At 44.0% G+C, this 16,399-nt stretch overlaps 1 protein-coding gene across 4 annotated transcripts in view; it reads left to right on the top strand.

Moving 5' to 3' along the window:
• Window positions 1–16,399, top strand: part of RIPK1 (receptor interacting serine/threonine kinase 1) — a 34,303-nt gene that overhangs the window by 2,847 nt on the left and 15,057 nt on the right. Inside the window, exons 3-7 of one of the 4 annotated variants that reach the window (XM_060163802.1) lie at window positions 8,088–8,310; window positions 9,114–9,270; window positions 11,989–12,126; window positions 13,837–14,062; window positions 16,022–16,171. In XM_060163802.1, coding sequence (XP_060019785.1) covers window positions 8,159–8,310; window positions 9,114–9,270; window positions 11,989–12,126; window positions 13,837–14,062; window positions 16,022–16,171 — 823 coding nt within the window. In that variant the 5' untranslated portion in view covers window positions 8,088–8,158. Of the gene's footprint in view, window positions 1–8,087; window positions 8,311–9,113; window positions 9,271–11,407; window positions 11,490–11,988; window positions 12,127–13,836; window positions 14,063–16,021; window positions 16,172–16,399 lie in introns of those variants that run through there. The other 3 variants (XM_060163801.1, XM_060163800.1, XM_060163803.1) reach the window with 3 other exon arrangements.

Below are 16,399 nucleotides of genomic sequence, written 5' to 3'. Positions count from 1 at the left end.
AGGTAAATATGAATATTTTTTAAAGTTTAAAAAAAAATTTTTTGAGGTATAACATACACAGAAAAGTACACAAGTCATAACTGTTCAGCTGTATTAAGTATCACAAAGTAAACATTAAGAAGAAATGAGACATTGCCATCACTCCTGAAGCCCCTGCGCTTTCTGTGATTCACAGCCTCCTGCTTCCACCTAATAGGAACTACTGTCTTGACTGTGTATATTGTAGATGAGTTTTGCCTGTTTTTTTGGTATTATATATTGTTAATAATTTGTATTTTCCCCCATTTTTACTGAGGTATAATTGACAAAATTGAATATAGATATGAATATTTTGATATATAGACTTACCCTGCCTCAGAAGATAATTTGTGAAGTTTCTTGGGATTTTCAGTTAATTTCAATGGAAAAGATTTGCTTCCCTAAGTCCCTGAATTAAATATACAGAAAACAATAAATTCCATTAAAATAGATACATTCTTTGTTGAAATTAATCATAAGATGACATAACAGGCTAGTGTGCCTTCATTAAGTACCCTGTAACATGGCTTTGTAATGTAGTTTTCTACCTGCCTACATTCAGTGTTTTTGTGACTCTTGGGTATCTAAGTTACTCACAAGTCCTTCCTAAGATATTCAGTGCTTATAAAGTTGAATCATTCATGGAGAAATAGTGGGGGAAACAGTAAAAACAAAAGAAATCATTGGAAACCATGCAAAAGGTGCATAAGGTTAAGTAAGACCAGACTAAACCAGCAAACCGCAGACTGAGGAGAACCAGCTGGGGTCAGGAGCCAGCCTCACAAAGTGCAGCCGACCCGTGAGGAAGCTCCCCTCCCCTGAGCTCCGTCGCACTTGTAGGAGGCACTGCAGGTCCTAGTTGGTCTTGGCAGCTCTGAGGAGACAAGACCTGGGCTGAAGCAGAGAGCTGAATCTTAATACCCCATGGGCATATTTCAGGGCATGGTTATAATTCCTTCCTGTTTCTTTACTCTGTCTGTGAGCCTTTTTTTTTTTTTTTTTTGCGGTACACAGGCTTCTCACTGTTGTGGCCTCTCCCGTTGCGGAGCACAGGCTCCGGACGCGCAGGCTCAGCGGCCATGGCTCACAGGCCCAGCCACTCCGTGGCATGTGGGATCTTCCCGGACCGGGGCACGAACCCGTGTCCCCTGCATCGGCAGGCGGACTCTCAACCACTGCGCCACCAGGGAAGCTCTGTGAGCCTTTTTTAATGTTACTAAACATTGATACATAACGTCATTTTTGAAAACTGCTAGATGTATTTCATAGTGTGAATGGGTCATAACTTATTCTCCCTTATCCTGTATCTGTCAGTTGTTTTATGTGCTTTTGCTGTTTTACCTAATGTTACTGGGAACATCCTTGTACATACTCTGTATCAGCATCTCTGATTTCATTCCTTAGAATAAAGAACTACTGAGTGAAGGAATTATTCCCTTTTAAAAAATAAATGTTATTATAAAGGTAATTCATGTTTATTGTAGAAAATTTGGAAAATGTAGTAGAAATGTAAAGAAGTAAAAATCACCCAACCATCCAGATATCCTTGCTAACATTTTCGTGTCTTACACTGTGTCTTTTTTCCTGTACATATGTCTATATGTATAGCTAGCCATCTACCTGTTAATATATTGGTTGTATAATATTACATCTTATGAATGTTCTATAATTCGCTTAACTATATTCTTTATTTTTGGATGATTAAATAATTCTTGTATTTAAAAAATTATGTATTTAATGACCAACTGCCATATGTCAGGTTCTGTGCTGGGCACTGTAGACAGTGCATAAGACAGACAGTTTCCTGCCTTCTGTGAGCTTAATTGAAATAACTCCCAAATTACAGCTGTCCTGTTTCAAAGGGGAAGTACTGGGTGCTGTGAAAATGTCTAATGGGAAGATGTAGGATGGCTTTCCTGAGGAAATGACGTTTCTGAGACCCGAAGGAGGAACAGCTTCTAGCCAGGAGAAGAATGTGCCCTCAGAGGGCTTGTAGGGGAGAGTGGGACAGATAACTCAGCCTCCCCCCACCCCACCCCACGCTCACAAGGACTGGTCAGTAGAGAGCTGCTGAGAAGAGTGATCCCAGATGCACACTCGTATTCTGAAAGCCTGGGAAACAGGATGAACGTGGAAGCGCATGGCTCGGTGGGCCGATCGTAGCCAGAACTGTAAAGCAGGCAACACATGTGTTTTCACATATTTTTTCTCACATAATCCTTAGCAGTCTTGTGAGGCAGTCATTATTATTCCTTTTGCCAATGAGGAAATTGAGGCTTATGTAAGTTACCCAAGACACAGGGCTGATAAATGAGAGCTAGAGTTCATATGAGAGAAAAGCCTGTGCTCTTTGCACCATCATAATGGCTTCTGGTACTTCACCTTCAGTCCGTGACTCACCCCTGTCCCCTCCATCTTTATGCCCTTTATCTGGGCAGCCTCCCTCAACCCCTGTCTCTGCCCCGCAGATGTGCTTCTTTCCAGAGGGTACTTCCTCTTGCTTGGAAAGTCTCCTGTTACAGGAAAATGGTTCATAGCATCATCTTCCGTGCTGATATGTGAGCTTTGTTGGGGTGGCAGGGCCCACCGAAACCTTTGTACAGGATGTAGACGGTTGGTTGCCTGAGCCAGACTGCAGCAGCCCATTGCACAGGATTGCTGTCAGCCTAGGCATTTTCAGAAATCCCTTCAGGTACTTTCAAACAAACAAACAACTTCCTGCCCCCAACATTTCATTAAGAAAAATTTCAAAGTGCAAAGTTAAAAAGATTTTACACCTGCAGCTAACATCATACTCAACAGTGAAAAACTGAAAGCTTTTCCTCTAAGATCAGAAACAAGACAGGCATTCCCTGGCGGTCCAGTGGTTAGGACTCTGCACTCTCACTGCTGAGGGCCAGGGTACAATCCCTGGTCTGGGAACTAAGATCCCACAAGCTGCATGCATGCAAGTTGCGGCAAAACCAAAAAAAAAGAATCAGTTACAAGACAAGGATGTCCACTCTTGCCACTTTTATTTAACATAGTATTGGAAGTCCTAGCCAGAACTATTAGGCAAGAAAAAGAAAAGGCATACCAATTGGAAAGAAAGCAATAAAGCTGTCACTGTTTGCAGGTGGCGTGATATTTTGCATAGAAAACTAAAGACCCCATCAAAAAACTGTTAGAACTAATGAACAATTTCAGCAATGTTGTAGGATACAAAATCAGTATACAAAAATATTTTGCATTTTTATATACTAATAATGAGCTATTAGAGAAATTAAGAAAACAGTCCCATTTATAATTGCATCAAAAAGAGTAAAATATCTAGGAATAAATTGAACCAGGGAGATGAAAGACTTATATACTGAAAACTTCAAGATATTGAGGAAAGAAATTGAAGAAGACACAAATAAATGGAAATAGTCCATGCTCGTGAATGGGGAGAATTAATATTGTTAAAATGTCCATACCACAGATTCAGTGCAGTTCCCATAAAAATTCCAATGACATTTTTCATAGAAATTGAACAGATAATCCTAAAATTTCTATAGAAACACAAAAGACCCCAAGTCATCAAAACAATCTTGAGAAAGAACAAAGCTGGAGATAACACACTTCCCAAACTGTATTACAAAGTTATAGTAATCAAAACAGTATAGCACCAGCATAAACACACATATACATCAATGGAACAGAATAGACAGCCCAGAAATAAGCCCACACATAAATGATCAGTTAACTTACAAAAGAGCCAAGAATACAGATGGTCCACAACTTATGATGGTTTGACTTATAATTTTTTAACTTTATGATGGTGCAAAGCAATAGGCATTAAGTAGAAATCATACTTTGAATTTTTATCTTTTCCCAGGCTAGTGGTATGTGGTATGAAATTCTCTTATGATGCTGGGCAGCAGCAGGGAGCTGCAGCTCCTGGTCAGCCATGCAGTCACAAGGATAAATAGCCAATACACTTACAACCATTCTGTACCCATACAGCTATTCTGTTTCAGTATTCATCAAATTATAAGAGATATTCAACACTTTTTCATACAACAGACTTTTTGTTAGATGAGTTTGCCCAACTGTAGGCTAGTGTAAGTGTTTTGAGCATATTTAAGGTAGGCTAGGCTGAAAATGGGGAAAGGACTGTGTCTTCAATAAATGGTGTTGAGAAAATTGGACAGCCACATGCTAAAGAATTAAACTGGATCATTGTTTTACACCATACACGATAACTAACTCAAGATGGATTAAAGATTTGAATGCAAAACCTGAAACCATAAATCTCCTCGAGGAAAACATAGACAGTAAGCTCCTTGACATTGGTCTTGGTGACGATTTTTCAAATATGACATCAAAAGTAAAAGCAACGAAAGCAAAAATAAGTAAGTGGGACTATCAAACTAAAAAGCTTCTGGACATCAAAGGAAACCATCAACAAGATAAAAAGGGAGCCTACTGAATGGAAAAAAATATTTGCAAATCATGTATCTGATAAGGGGTTATTAAAAAATATATAAAGAACTCACACAACTCAATAACAACAAAAAATATGTTTAAAAAATGGGCAGAATATCTGAATAGACTTTTTAAGAAGATATTTATTTATTTATTTATTTATTTATTTATTTATTTACTTGGTTGCACTGGGTCTTAGTTGTGGCAGGCTGGCACCTCAGTTGTGGCTCACTGGCTTCTTAGTTGTGGCACTCAGGCTCCTTAGTTGTGGCATGCAAACTCAGTTGCGGCATGCATGTGGGATCTAGTTCCCTGACCAGTGATCGAACCCAGGCCCCCTGCATTGGGAGCTTGGCGTCTTAACCACTGCCCCACCAGGGAAGTCCCTGAATAGACATTTTTCTTAAGAAGACATCCAGGTGGTAAAGAGGCACGTGAAAAGATGCTCAACAATATTATCATCAGGGAAGTGCAAATCAAAATCACAATGAGATACCACCTCACACCTTTAGAATGGCTATTATCAAAAAGAAAAATAACTTTTGGCGAGGATATGGAGAAAAGGGAACTCTTGTGCATTGTTGTTGGGAGTATAAATTGGTGCAGCCGCTATGGAAAACAGTATAGAAGGTCCTCAAAAAATTAAGCATAGAACTACCATATGATCCAGCAATTCCACTCTTGGGTATTTACCTGAAGAACATGAAAACACTCACTTAAAAAGATATATGCATCCCTATGTTCATTGCAGCACTATTTATAACAGCCAAGATATGGAAACAACCTAAGTGTCCATCGATGGATGAATGGATAAAGAAGATGTGGTCTACATACAATGGAATATTACTCAGCCATAAAAAGAATGAAATCTTGCCATTTGCAGCAACATGGAAGGACCTCAAGGGCATTATGCTGAGTGAGATAAGTCAGACAGAGAAACAAATATTGCATGATCTCATGTATATGTGGTATCTTAAATTTAAAGAAACAAGTTCATTGACACAGACAACAGATTGGTGGTTACCAGAGGAAGGGAGTTGGTGTGGGTGGGAGAAATGGGTGAAGGGGTCACAAGGTAAAAACAAAACAATAAAAAATCAAGAGCTACAAAGTGCAGTGTGGTATCCTGGATTGGATCCTGGAGCAAAAAAGGAAATTAGTAGAAAAACTGGTGAAATCAGAAAAAAGCAGAGTGTTTAGTTAATGGTGACATACCAATAGTTTCTTAGTTTTGACAAATGTACTATTAGGACAAATGGGTGAGGGGTGTATGGGAAAAAAATGAAAAATATGTAGAAACAAAAAAGTAAAATTAAAGATTTTACAGTGAACTATCATATATGCAGTATTTATATCATTTTACTCTGCTTGCTCTATCATATAATTATCCATATACTTATCCCTCTCTCTGTCCACCAGGCTATCGGTCTGCAAGGTAAATTGTCCATAAATATTTCAGCATGCATACCACTAACAAGTTCAGCATGTTTACAGATTTTTCTAGATGTAAAATTTGCCTGCGGTTCTGCAGTGTACATTTGTTGGGTGTTGACAGATGGTTTTGCTTGTGTAACCCAAACCCCCACTGAGATGGTAGAACATTACCTTCACCCCCAGAATGGTCCCTCACCCCGTCCCTGGGCCACCGGTTTCCACCACAGATGAGTCTTACTGTTCTAAAACTTCATGTAAATGAAGTTATATACTATGGATCCTTTGATATCTTCTCTACCTTAGCATAATGTTCTTGTTACTCTTCCACATTGTTGTGTGTATTAGGTCATTGCTTTTTATTGCTGAGTAGTAGAGTCCATCTGTGAACACACCACAGGGTGCTTTTTTGGCCCATTCTCCTACTGATGGACAACTGTTTCCAGTTTGGGATGGTCATGACTAAAGCTGCTCTGAGCATTGTACAGGTCTTTGGGGACATATGCTTACATTTCCCTTGGGATTTCCTCAGGTGATTGTACCATTTTGTGTTCCCACCAGCAGCGTGTGAGGATTCTGGATACTCCGGTGGGTGTGTACTGGTGTCACATGTTGGGCCCCAAGGATTTTTAGTTTTCATTTCAGTTTGGGAAAGATAAATGAATGAAGGAAGAAGGAAAGAAGGATGAAGCAAATAGCTGTGTTTTGAGATGACACATACTGCATACTTTCCGGCCCTGTGTTCAAAGTCTCCAATCCTCGTCCTTTCCATATCTTCCTACTCTTTTTAGATAGTGCATTGTTCTCTTTGTATTCTTCAGATTCCTTTTCTTTTGTTCATAGTTACTTTAAACCTGTTTATTTCTAAGGATATTCAGTAGTTTAATTACCTGAACAATTGGGGCCTAATACTGCTGTTTGTTGTATATGCTGGGTTTGGCTCATGGTGGACTTTTTTTTCCCGGTGTTTTATAGTTTTGGAAAGGGAGCACATGTTAAGTTAGGCTTTATTTGTTGGAATCCTGTCTGGTCTGCCTTGGGGGTGTTTAGTTTGCTTTAACCTTATAACCCAGGGATGTCATCAGCCTGTGACCATTTTCTGTATAAAAGTTCTTAATTTGGGGGATCCTGGCCATAAGAGGTAGGAGGAGTGTACATTTAAAGCCCAAATCTATTTGAAGACAAGCCCAAGGTTATGAATTTACACGGAGACTTTTTTTTATACCCCAAGCTCAGCCTAAGACAAACAAGTCCCTTTGCTAGTGGACTGCTTTTTTTGTAGTCCATCCTTTCATTGTGGGGTAGGGTAGCACATTGAGAAGGGCCACGTTAAGGGCAGAGTCTTTGTTCCAACCCTCTTTTCTTGCATGTCCTGACCTCAGCTCCTGTCTGTGGCTGGGTTTTAAACCCTGACCTTTGGATGTTGAGGTTGGTGGTGCCCCACAGGGCCACTTCTTAGCTCGGCTGCTGTAACACGTTACCACAGACTGGGCGGCTTAAACAACAGACATTTATTTCTCGCAGTTCTGGAGGCTGGAAGTCCAAGGTCAAAGCACCAGCAGATCCAGTGTCTAGTGAGGGCCTGCTTCCTGGTGTGCAGATGGCCGGCCATCCTCTCCTTCCACTCTCACATGGTGGAGAGAAAGGGGGATGGGTGCGGAGAGAGGAGAGGAAGCAAGCTCTCTCCTGTCTTTTTATAAGGCCTCGTGGATGACTAACGTCCTTCATGAGGCCTCCTTCATGGCCTAATCGCCTCCCAAAGGCCCCACCTCCTAATACTGTCAGAGCTCGGGCTTCAACATACGAATCTGGGGGACACACGGACGTTCAGCCCACGGCAGCCGTCGCATGGCCCTTGCCCCACATGCTGTTTGTTTTCTGTCCCTGGAGTTCTTTTCCTTTCTGCTGAGCCTAGCTATGCACTTGAATGGATGTTTGTATTATGTTATCCAATGTATACGGGTCCTTTGTAGCAGGAGAGTTTTTAGTCTTTCATGTTGCTAGAAATGAAAGTCTAAGGAAGAAAGATTTGTGGTTGTCTGTGATTCCTGGAAATATGAAAAACTTTCATCTTAGAGACTATAAATCTATCTTCAAAAAATAAAGGCACACCAAGCGCGTGGTGGAACATTACATATATTTTTTGAATAATGATTTTTTTGCACTGATGTGTCTTCTTATGTTCTTCACAGGGACAGCTCTGAGGGGAAAAAACCAGTTGTGTATTTTGGGGGCATTCTGAGCCTTCAGAAGGAAAGCAGACATGGCCTTGGATGACATTAGGATGAGCTCTGCTGAATTCCTGAAGCAGGAGGACCTGGACAGCGGGGGCTTCGGGAAGGTGTCTCTGTGTTTACACAGCTCCCATGAACTCGTGGTCCTGAAGAAGGTGTACACGGGCCCCAAGCGCACCGAGTGAGTTGGGGGCAGAGGCAGATGGACCACGTGACTGGTCAGGGCGGTGGATACGGGCAGCACAGGCTTTAGAATGAGACAGATGGGGTGCAAGGGTCAGCACCTGGGCTTTATGTCAGATAACCTGAAGGGTGGATATTAACATCCTTGAATCGCTGATGCGGGTTCGGAGGCCGGCTAGGGAAGAGCTCAGGGCTGATAAATAACGGAAGAAAGCTGAAGAGGAGGCAAAGAGAAAGGGAAGAAGACGCAGGGCAACGCAGGGGCCGCAGGGGCTGATGGAAAGGGAATGGGAGGGAGCAGGGAAGGCGGATGGAAGCCCTTGCTTCACCTTGTTGGTGAGAACCAGCCCTAAGTACAGGAACAAAAAGCTGGTTCATGAATTAGAGGTTCCAGGAACCCTCTCTTTAAGGCAGTTGGTGGCATTGTTTTACTTCCCTCTGTTCTCGCCAGAGTGGTTATGAGAGAGACCGCGTTTTTTATTACACGGTCCAGCACAGTCCTTTTTTCCGGCCGCGTTTCGCTGCTGCTGTTCATGTATTGATACTTTGCGTTGATTCGTTCATCTGTGTAACATTTCTTGAGCACTCGCAGCTGGTCACTGGGAGAGAGGAATGTAGAGTGAACGAGCAACCGCTTCGCCTTCCGGAGCTTGTGGTCTGTGTCTGGTAGAGACCAGCACGTGCACAAGGGGTGACAGAGCGTGTGCGGTGATGCCCCACGGAGTCCCAAGCCGTGGCGTTTCTGGGGGCAGGAAGGGAGCGGGGCTGCCTCTGTCTGCCTGAACCCCTTTCCTCCCCCAGGTACGACGAGGCCCTCCTGGAGGAGGGCAGGATGATGCACAGGCTGCGGCACAGCCGCGTGGTGAAGCTGCTGGGCGTCATCATGGAGGACGGGAACTACTCGCTGGTGATGGAGTACGTGGAGAAGGGCGACCTCATGCGCGCGCTCAAGGCCCAGGTACCCAGGCCCGAGCGCGCGCCCTGCCAGCCCCTTGGTGCACAAGAATCCTTTGTGAATGGCTGGATATTCGGGATTTTCTAAAGTCAGCCCCTCATTAAATCTTCCTTGACTTTCCATGCCCAGAAGGTGGGCTCGCCCTCCTCTCAGTGCCTACAGACAGGTGTCCATCCCTCTCTCGGAGGGTCATCTCTAGGTCTCAGTGTGGTAGGAGGCTTTTGTCAGCCACTCTCAGATCCACAGTTCATAGGCAGGCACTGTCTTTACGAAGCACGTGGTCTGATGGGTGCGTGCATAATGGATTACAATTAAATATTGATTGATTAAAAGATGTACACTATAGGGCTTCCCTGGTGGCGCAGTGGTTGGGAGTACGCCTGCCGATGCAGGGGACACGGGTTCGTGCCCTGGTCCGGGAGGATCCCACATGCCACGGAGCGGCTGGGCCTGTGAGCCATGGCCGCTGAGCCTGCGTGTCCAGAGCCTGTGCTCCGCAATGGGAGAGGCCACAGCAGTGAGAGCCCCGCGTACCACCAAAAAAAAAAAAAAAAAAAGATGTACACTATAATTGACTGTATGAGAAGATGGAATATTAGTGATTGCATTTTGATGCCATTGAAGAAGCTTATAGGTTAAATATAGAACATTAGAATAACAATACTGGGTAAGGAAGGCTTAGAACAGGAAGGTTAATATTGCTTTTACCAAAGACAGATAACTTTAAAGCAGTTTTAAAAGTGTACATACCTGTTAAGAGCAAGGCCTTGTGCTCTTTGCCCAGGAAGCAATAGCAAATGTGACACAGACAAGTAACGGGACAGGAAATGAACAATCTGGTGTGGTGTTGTTTTGATAGACATGCTCATAGCGAGCTCTGGGAACACAGAAGAGGGGCTCTCTCCCCAGCGTGGGATGGATGGGAAGGGATTCCAGAAGAAGGAGGCTGGAGCGGGAGTGTGACGGACAAGCAGAGGGTTTGAAGCAGAGAACTGGGGAGTAAGTCACCGTTCCAGGCAGAGGGAAGGGCACGAGCGAAGGAACTAGAGCCTGGCCGGTGTGGGGAACTCAAAGAACTGGGGTGGGCACAGTAGAGAGTGCCCGCGGGGGAGCTACGACTGTCCTTATGCAGATATTCCCCCCTCTTCCCGTCTTCTCCCCTCCCCACCCCCCAGCTGCCTGAAGCTATGTCAGTTCTTCAGTTCTTTTTCAGTCGGGCAAATCTCACAGATAGTTGCGGGCAAAGGTAAACGATAGTCACTTACTGGTTGTATTGTAATTTGATCAGACTTCTCTTCTTCCCCATCAAGATATGATCTGTGAAGCAAGTAGGCATTTTGATTGGGAGATAAATCGTTTGGGACAAGAGACCTTCTGTGGGATGGATCAGGCTAAGATAAGGTGCATCCGTTGGGGCTCAAGAAGAAATTCAGGAGGATATGAGGGAGACAAGCAAAAAGAGGGAAAAAAGGGGGATCTACTTGGCATGCTCACAATTTTTTCCCAAGTCCAAAGGTATACCAAGGAAAAAGGCAGAATCTCTGGCCTTTGTTTTTTCTGTATGTGGTGATCAGGCTGCTGATGCTGTAGCGCAGCCACGTTGTGACTTCAGATGTTTGGGGGATTGACTTGGGAAGCTAACTTCCATCATTTAAATTTTTTTCCTGTTTATCAGCAACTAACATACACATAAATTTTTAGGAAACAGCCTATTTGTAAACTAGGGACTGCATACACATACACACACACACACACAGAGTGAGAGTTTGTGTTTTTCAATGTTAAGCAAAACTGTTTAATAGAAACTGAAATTGTCTGTATTAACATTGATATTCATATAACTAGAATACAATTTTAAGTGAGAGTGACCGGAGAATCTACAAAGGCTTGACGTATCTGCTACCAAATCACCAAACAGATGTTAAATTCACTTTAGCATTGTTTTAACCACATCGTGTCATCTCATAATCTTTACTTTTTTTTTTTTTTTTTTTTTTTTTTTTTTGCGGTACACGGGCCTGTCTCTGTTGTGGCCTCTCCCGTTGCGGAGCACAGGCTCCGGATGCGCAGGCTCAGCGGCCATGGCTCACGGGCCCAGCCGCTCCGCGGCATGTGGGATCTTCCCGGACCGGGGCACGAACCTGCGTCCCCTGCATCGGCAGGCGGAGTCTCAACCACTGCACCACCAGGGAAGCCCTAATCTTTACATGTTTTTGATCAATGTGAGCACATTCCCTTGTATTCTTTTTTCTCTTAACCTTATTTCATACATACATTTTTATGACACTGTTTACATATTTAATATATAGTAGCACATCATATTAGTACGCCATTGAGAATATTTGTGTTTTTTGTATATATATGCATTCATTCAACAAATATTACAGGCACCATGCAAGGTAGTCAGGACACATCTTAAGTAAATAATAATAATATAGTTCTCAAGGAGCTTAATTTTGTAGCATTTTTGCATATTACCATAATGGCGTGGAAGTTTTATTTGTACACTGACAAAGCACAGCACGAACACCCTCAGCAGTTGGGATGAAATCTCTCTTAAAGGGGGGCTTGTTTTGCAATGACAGCCGTGCTGCAGGGCCTGATAGAAGGAAACCTGGTCTCTCTGTCCTAAGGTTCAGACCCCACTACTCTTGAAGGAAACGGTTGCTTTGGCCTCTTTGATTACCTTTCCATTCACGGACTTACTATCACTCGTTTTAGATCAGCATCCCTCTCTCTGTGAAAGGAAGGATAATTATGGAGACCATTGAAGGAATGCGCTACTTACACGGAGAAGGTGTGATACACAAGGACCTCAAGCCTGAAAATATCCTCGTCGATGGTGACTTTCACATTAAGGTAAACCATAGTCAAGGCTTCTGGAGGATTGGGGTAATTTTAGTTTGTAATTGTCCACTGTAAATCCATTTTCAGACGTGATACATGCTAAAAGAAGAGCTAGCGCAGCTCATAACTGGTGATGGTGGTGCCGGAAAGCGCTACCAAGGAAGGAAAAGCAAGATGCAGATTTGATGGAGTTGATATTTTTTATTTATTCATTTACTTTCATCTCCTTTTTTATTTTTAGTATTTATTTATTTACTTATTTGGCTGTACCGTGGCATGCGGGATCTTCCTTGCCATGAGCGGGATCTTTAGTTGAGGTATTTGAGCTCTTAGTTCCCCGACGAGGGATAGAACCTGGGCCCCCTGCATTGAGAGTGTGGAGTCTTACCCGCTGGACCATCAGGGAAGTCCCGTCATCTCCTTTTTCAAACTCAGTTTCCTGTTGAAAACTCTCTTTCCACTGTAGTAAAAGGAAGAAGGCAAAGGGTTTTTCTTTTGCTCACTCAGGAGCAAGTACTCACTAGGCGGAGCATCACATCTAGTTGGCTTTGGCAGCAGGAATCCAAGCGCAAGCATCTGAAAGGGGAAGTGGCGTCTGGCGGAGGACTCGGGAACTGCTTACACAGGCATCCCTTCACCAGACGATTCTGCTTCTCACACTCTGTTCTAGTCCTGGACGGGGGTTTTTATTCCTGTGTCTTTAAAAGAAGGTTCTTCTTTACATTAATAACTTATCTGTTATGTTCTGGGTTAGAATTTGAGGATTTTAGATAATCACGTGCCAGAAATCATCCCCAAATGCTTGGATTCCTTGAGGCAAAAGTGAAACGGTCACCTCTGATGTCTTAACTGTAGTGTTCTGTCATTCTGCCCTGCCGCCTCCGTCTTTGTTCCTGGTAGTTTTTCTTCGCTTTTTCGTCTGTTTTTCCCTCCTTCTCATCCCACCTTCTCTTAGGTTCAGAACAGGTAGCACTGCAGTCCTTATCCTCAGTGTTGGGATCCTCGGAAATTCGCATCCTTGGGCTTCTGGACACCATTTGGGAGAATAGACGATGCAGTACCATCTGCTATACAAATCTGCTGGGAAGAAAGTACCTGTTTTTTCCTAACCTCAGAAATAGTTGAAAAATATATGCAGAATAAATGAGGAATTAGAATGAACATGTTTTGTTGTGTTCATCTCAGAAACATCTTCTGCTTTTCTCACCCCACCCGCAGGTTTTATTGCATAAGAATTGAGATACCAGAATTTCACACAGACATTTCTGTTTTGTTTCCTTTTTTATAAATTTGTTTCTTTTTTTGGCTGTGTTTGATTTTTGTTGCTGCGTGCGGGCTTTCTCTAGTTGTGGCGCGCGGGGGCTACTCTTCTTTGCGGTGTGTGGGCTTCTCATTGCGGTGGCTTCTCTTGTTGTGGAGCACAGGCTCTAGGCACGTGGGCTCAGTAGTTGTGGTGCACGGGCTTAGTTGCTCCACGGCATGTGGGATCTTCCCGGACCAGGGCTTGAACCTGGCGCATAGACATTTCGTAAGGGAGATTTTCTAGATGGCTGAGGACATACAGTTGCTACTTCTGAGCATTAGCTGTTTTAAACTTATCTAGTGCAACCATTTGGAAATGTTACTGTACCTCACATCTACTGAAGAAGCTCCAGATTTGAAGGCAAATCTGATTTGCTTGTAGCCTTCACAGAACAATCCCATGGGTTTGCTCCCTTGCAGATAGCTGACCTTGGCCTTGCCTCCCTTAAGACGTGGAGTGAGCTGATGAAAGGGGAGCTTACTGCGCAGAGGAGAGGAAACAGCACCACGAAGAACGGCGGCACCCTCCACTACATGGCCCCCGAGCACCTGAACGACGTCAGCTCGAGGCCCTCCGAGAAGTCGGACGTGTTCAGCTTCGCCATAGTGCTCTGGGCCGTCTTTGCCAACAAGGAGCCGTATGAAAGTAAGGCAGTTACAGAGGAGTGGGATTTGGGTACTAATCAAAGTTGTTCAACAGAATATGAGCCTTCAGTGAAGTCAGTTAAGATGTATCATTGTTTGTTCATTTAATGTCTGTCTTACCGACTGGACTATAAGCTCCACAAGGGCCAGGACCACATCTGTTCCATTCACTGCTGTTTCCCCAGTATCTACACATATAGTACCTGGAACGTAGTAGGTGCTCAGGAAGTGTTTGTTGAAAGAATGAGTCATCTCAGTTTAGGAGTCAGGGATCGTAGGACAGGTAGGAGCCTTGGTAACACGTCTAAGCTTGGGAGGTGCTGTAACATTCCATAATTCCTGCCGGACAGGAAGGCTTGCCGGCTTCTGCTTATGAGGGGTTAACCCTTTCAGGGCATACACTCCATACTTTCATTCATCCCCTAATCCTTCATTCATTCAGAAATTGTTTCTTTTCAGTACTTACTGTGGGACTTTACTCAGAATTGAGAATATAAAGATGAGAAAGTCGTGGTTTGTGCAGGAGAACAGATTAGCCATTCTTCAGTCTGTTAAGTATCTAAACTAATGGACGTTCTCCTGCCCATTCTTCCTGGGTGATTATCAGCTCCCATGGTTTAATGATCACCTCTTTGCTGACGCCTCCCAAATCTCCAGCCCTGGCCTGGATATCCACTTGTCTATTAGTCAGACCCAGTCCACATACCAGGGGAACCCCAAAGCAGCGTCCCCCCAAAACAAAGCCATCTCCTCCGTGCTGTCCTAGTAGCTCATTCAGCTTTGCTCTTGTGTTCAGAAAATGGAATCACCAACCACCAACCGAGCTGCCCAACCAGAAATTTTAGTCATCCCATACTCAGCCTTGCCCCTCATCTCCCACCTCCAATCAGACACCAAAACCTATGAATTCGGGACTTCCCTGGCGGTCCAGTGGTTAGAACTCCTCACTTTCACTGCTGAAGGCCCAGGTTTAATCCCTGGTCGGGTAACTAAGATCCCGTAAGCCATGTGGCGTGGCCGGGAAAAAAAACAAAAAACAAAAAAACAACAACTGTGAACTCAAGGTGTATCTGATTCAAGGTACATCCGCTTCTCCCCATCCCCCACAGGGCCCTCACTAGGTCAGACCCTCTGTGTTTCTATGGCAGTCTCCTCGCACCGCCCGCCATTCACACTGCAGCCAAACTGCTCGACCTAAAAAGCAAATGAGACCGTCTCACCCATCTGTTTAAAATCCTGCCAAGGCACCCTTGACATTCAGGGTAAAGTTCAGATTCCTCAGTGTGGAGTACAGGGTCCTTTCTGATTTGGCTTTTGTTTCTCTCTCTAACCTTATTCCTTCCTCACTTCCTTTGGTCAATATGCCCAGTTACACTGAACTATTCATAATTTCTGGGATGCATCATGATTTCTGCAACTTCCAGTCTATTCATATCCTGCTTTCTTAGCCTGGATCCTCCTCTCTGAATCCTCCTTCCCACTTCTTTACCTGGATAATTCCTGCCTATTGTTCTGCACTCAACAAAGCCTTCTCTGACCTTCTAGTGGTGGTCCTGTTACCAGAACCCTTTGTACTTACTTCTCGAGTAGCCATTATCACTCTACATTTAAGTCACTCTTATTAAACTGAGCTCCTCCAAGGCAAGCGCTGTCCCGTATTTGTCTTTGTATGAAAATCTGGAGTGTGGCATTGGCTTTATTCACATATTCCATTTGCTCTACGAGGAGTCAGCTTTGCTGTGAATCCTCTCTTTCATCTGCAGAAACTAAAATGCTGTTTGATCATCTCTTCAGTGGAATTCATCAGCTCGTTGTCACAGGGCCGTTCTGCCCCTGCTGGACGCGGCGGCTGTACTGGGAGCGTCCCCTAGGCAGAGAGGCTTCGTCCAAGTTCTGTCACCTCCCTGCCTGAGAGGAGCAGGACCTGAGAGCTCAGCTTAAGCTCCTCTTTGTTTTATAGATGCTGTCTGTGAGCAGCAGCTGATAATGCGCATTAAATCTGGGAGCAGGCCGGACGTGGAGGACATCACTGGGCACTGCCCGCGGGAGGCCGTCAGCATCATGGAGCAGTGCTGGGCGGCGAATCCAGAAGATCGGCCGACGTTTGCTGGTGAGCATCTTCCATGGCTGCACGGTCTCCGCGTGGTGACCTTCCTAGTGAGATGCCGACAGGAAGTTGCTTTGAGTTTTTAGAAAACTGAGTTCCACTTGTGATTTCAACTGACTTTCTAGATTCCAACCACTTTGTTCAATGAAAAGTTGTCATCCCTCCCCAGAGCATGAAGGCATGAAGGTCCTCTTGTTTCTTTGTGGGGTTTTTTTCCCCATAATTAACTTT

This window comes from Lagenorhynchus albirostris, chromosome 10 (assembly GCF_949774975.1).
Source record: "Lagenorhynchus albirostris chromosome 10, mLagAlb1.1, whole genome shotgun sequence".
In the NCBI taxonomy this organism is placed as follows: domain Eukaryota; kingdom Metazoa; phylum Chordata; class Mammalia; order Artiodactyla; family Delphinidae; genus Lagenorhynchus; species Lagenorhynchus albirostris.
The sequence above is the reverse complement of the archived record's forward strand: the minus strand, read 5'-3'. Positions and strand labels throughout refer to the sequence as shown.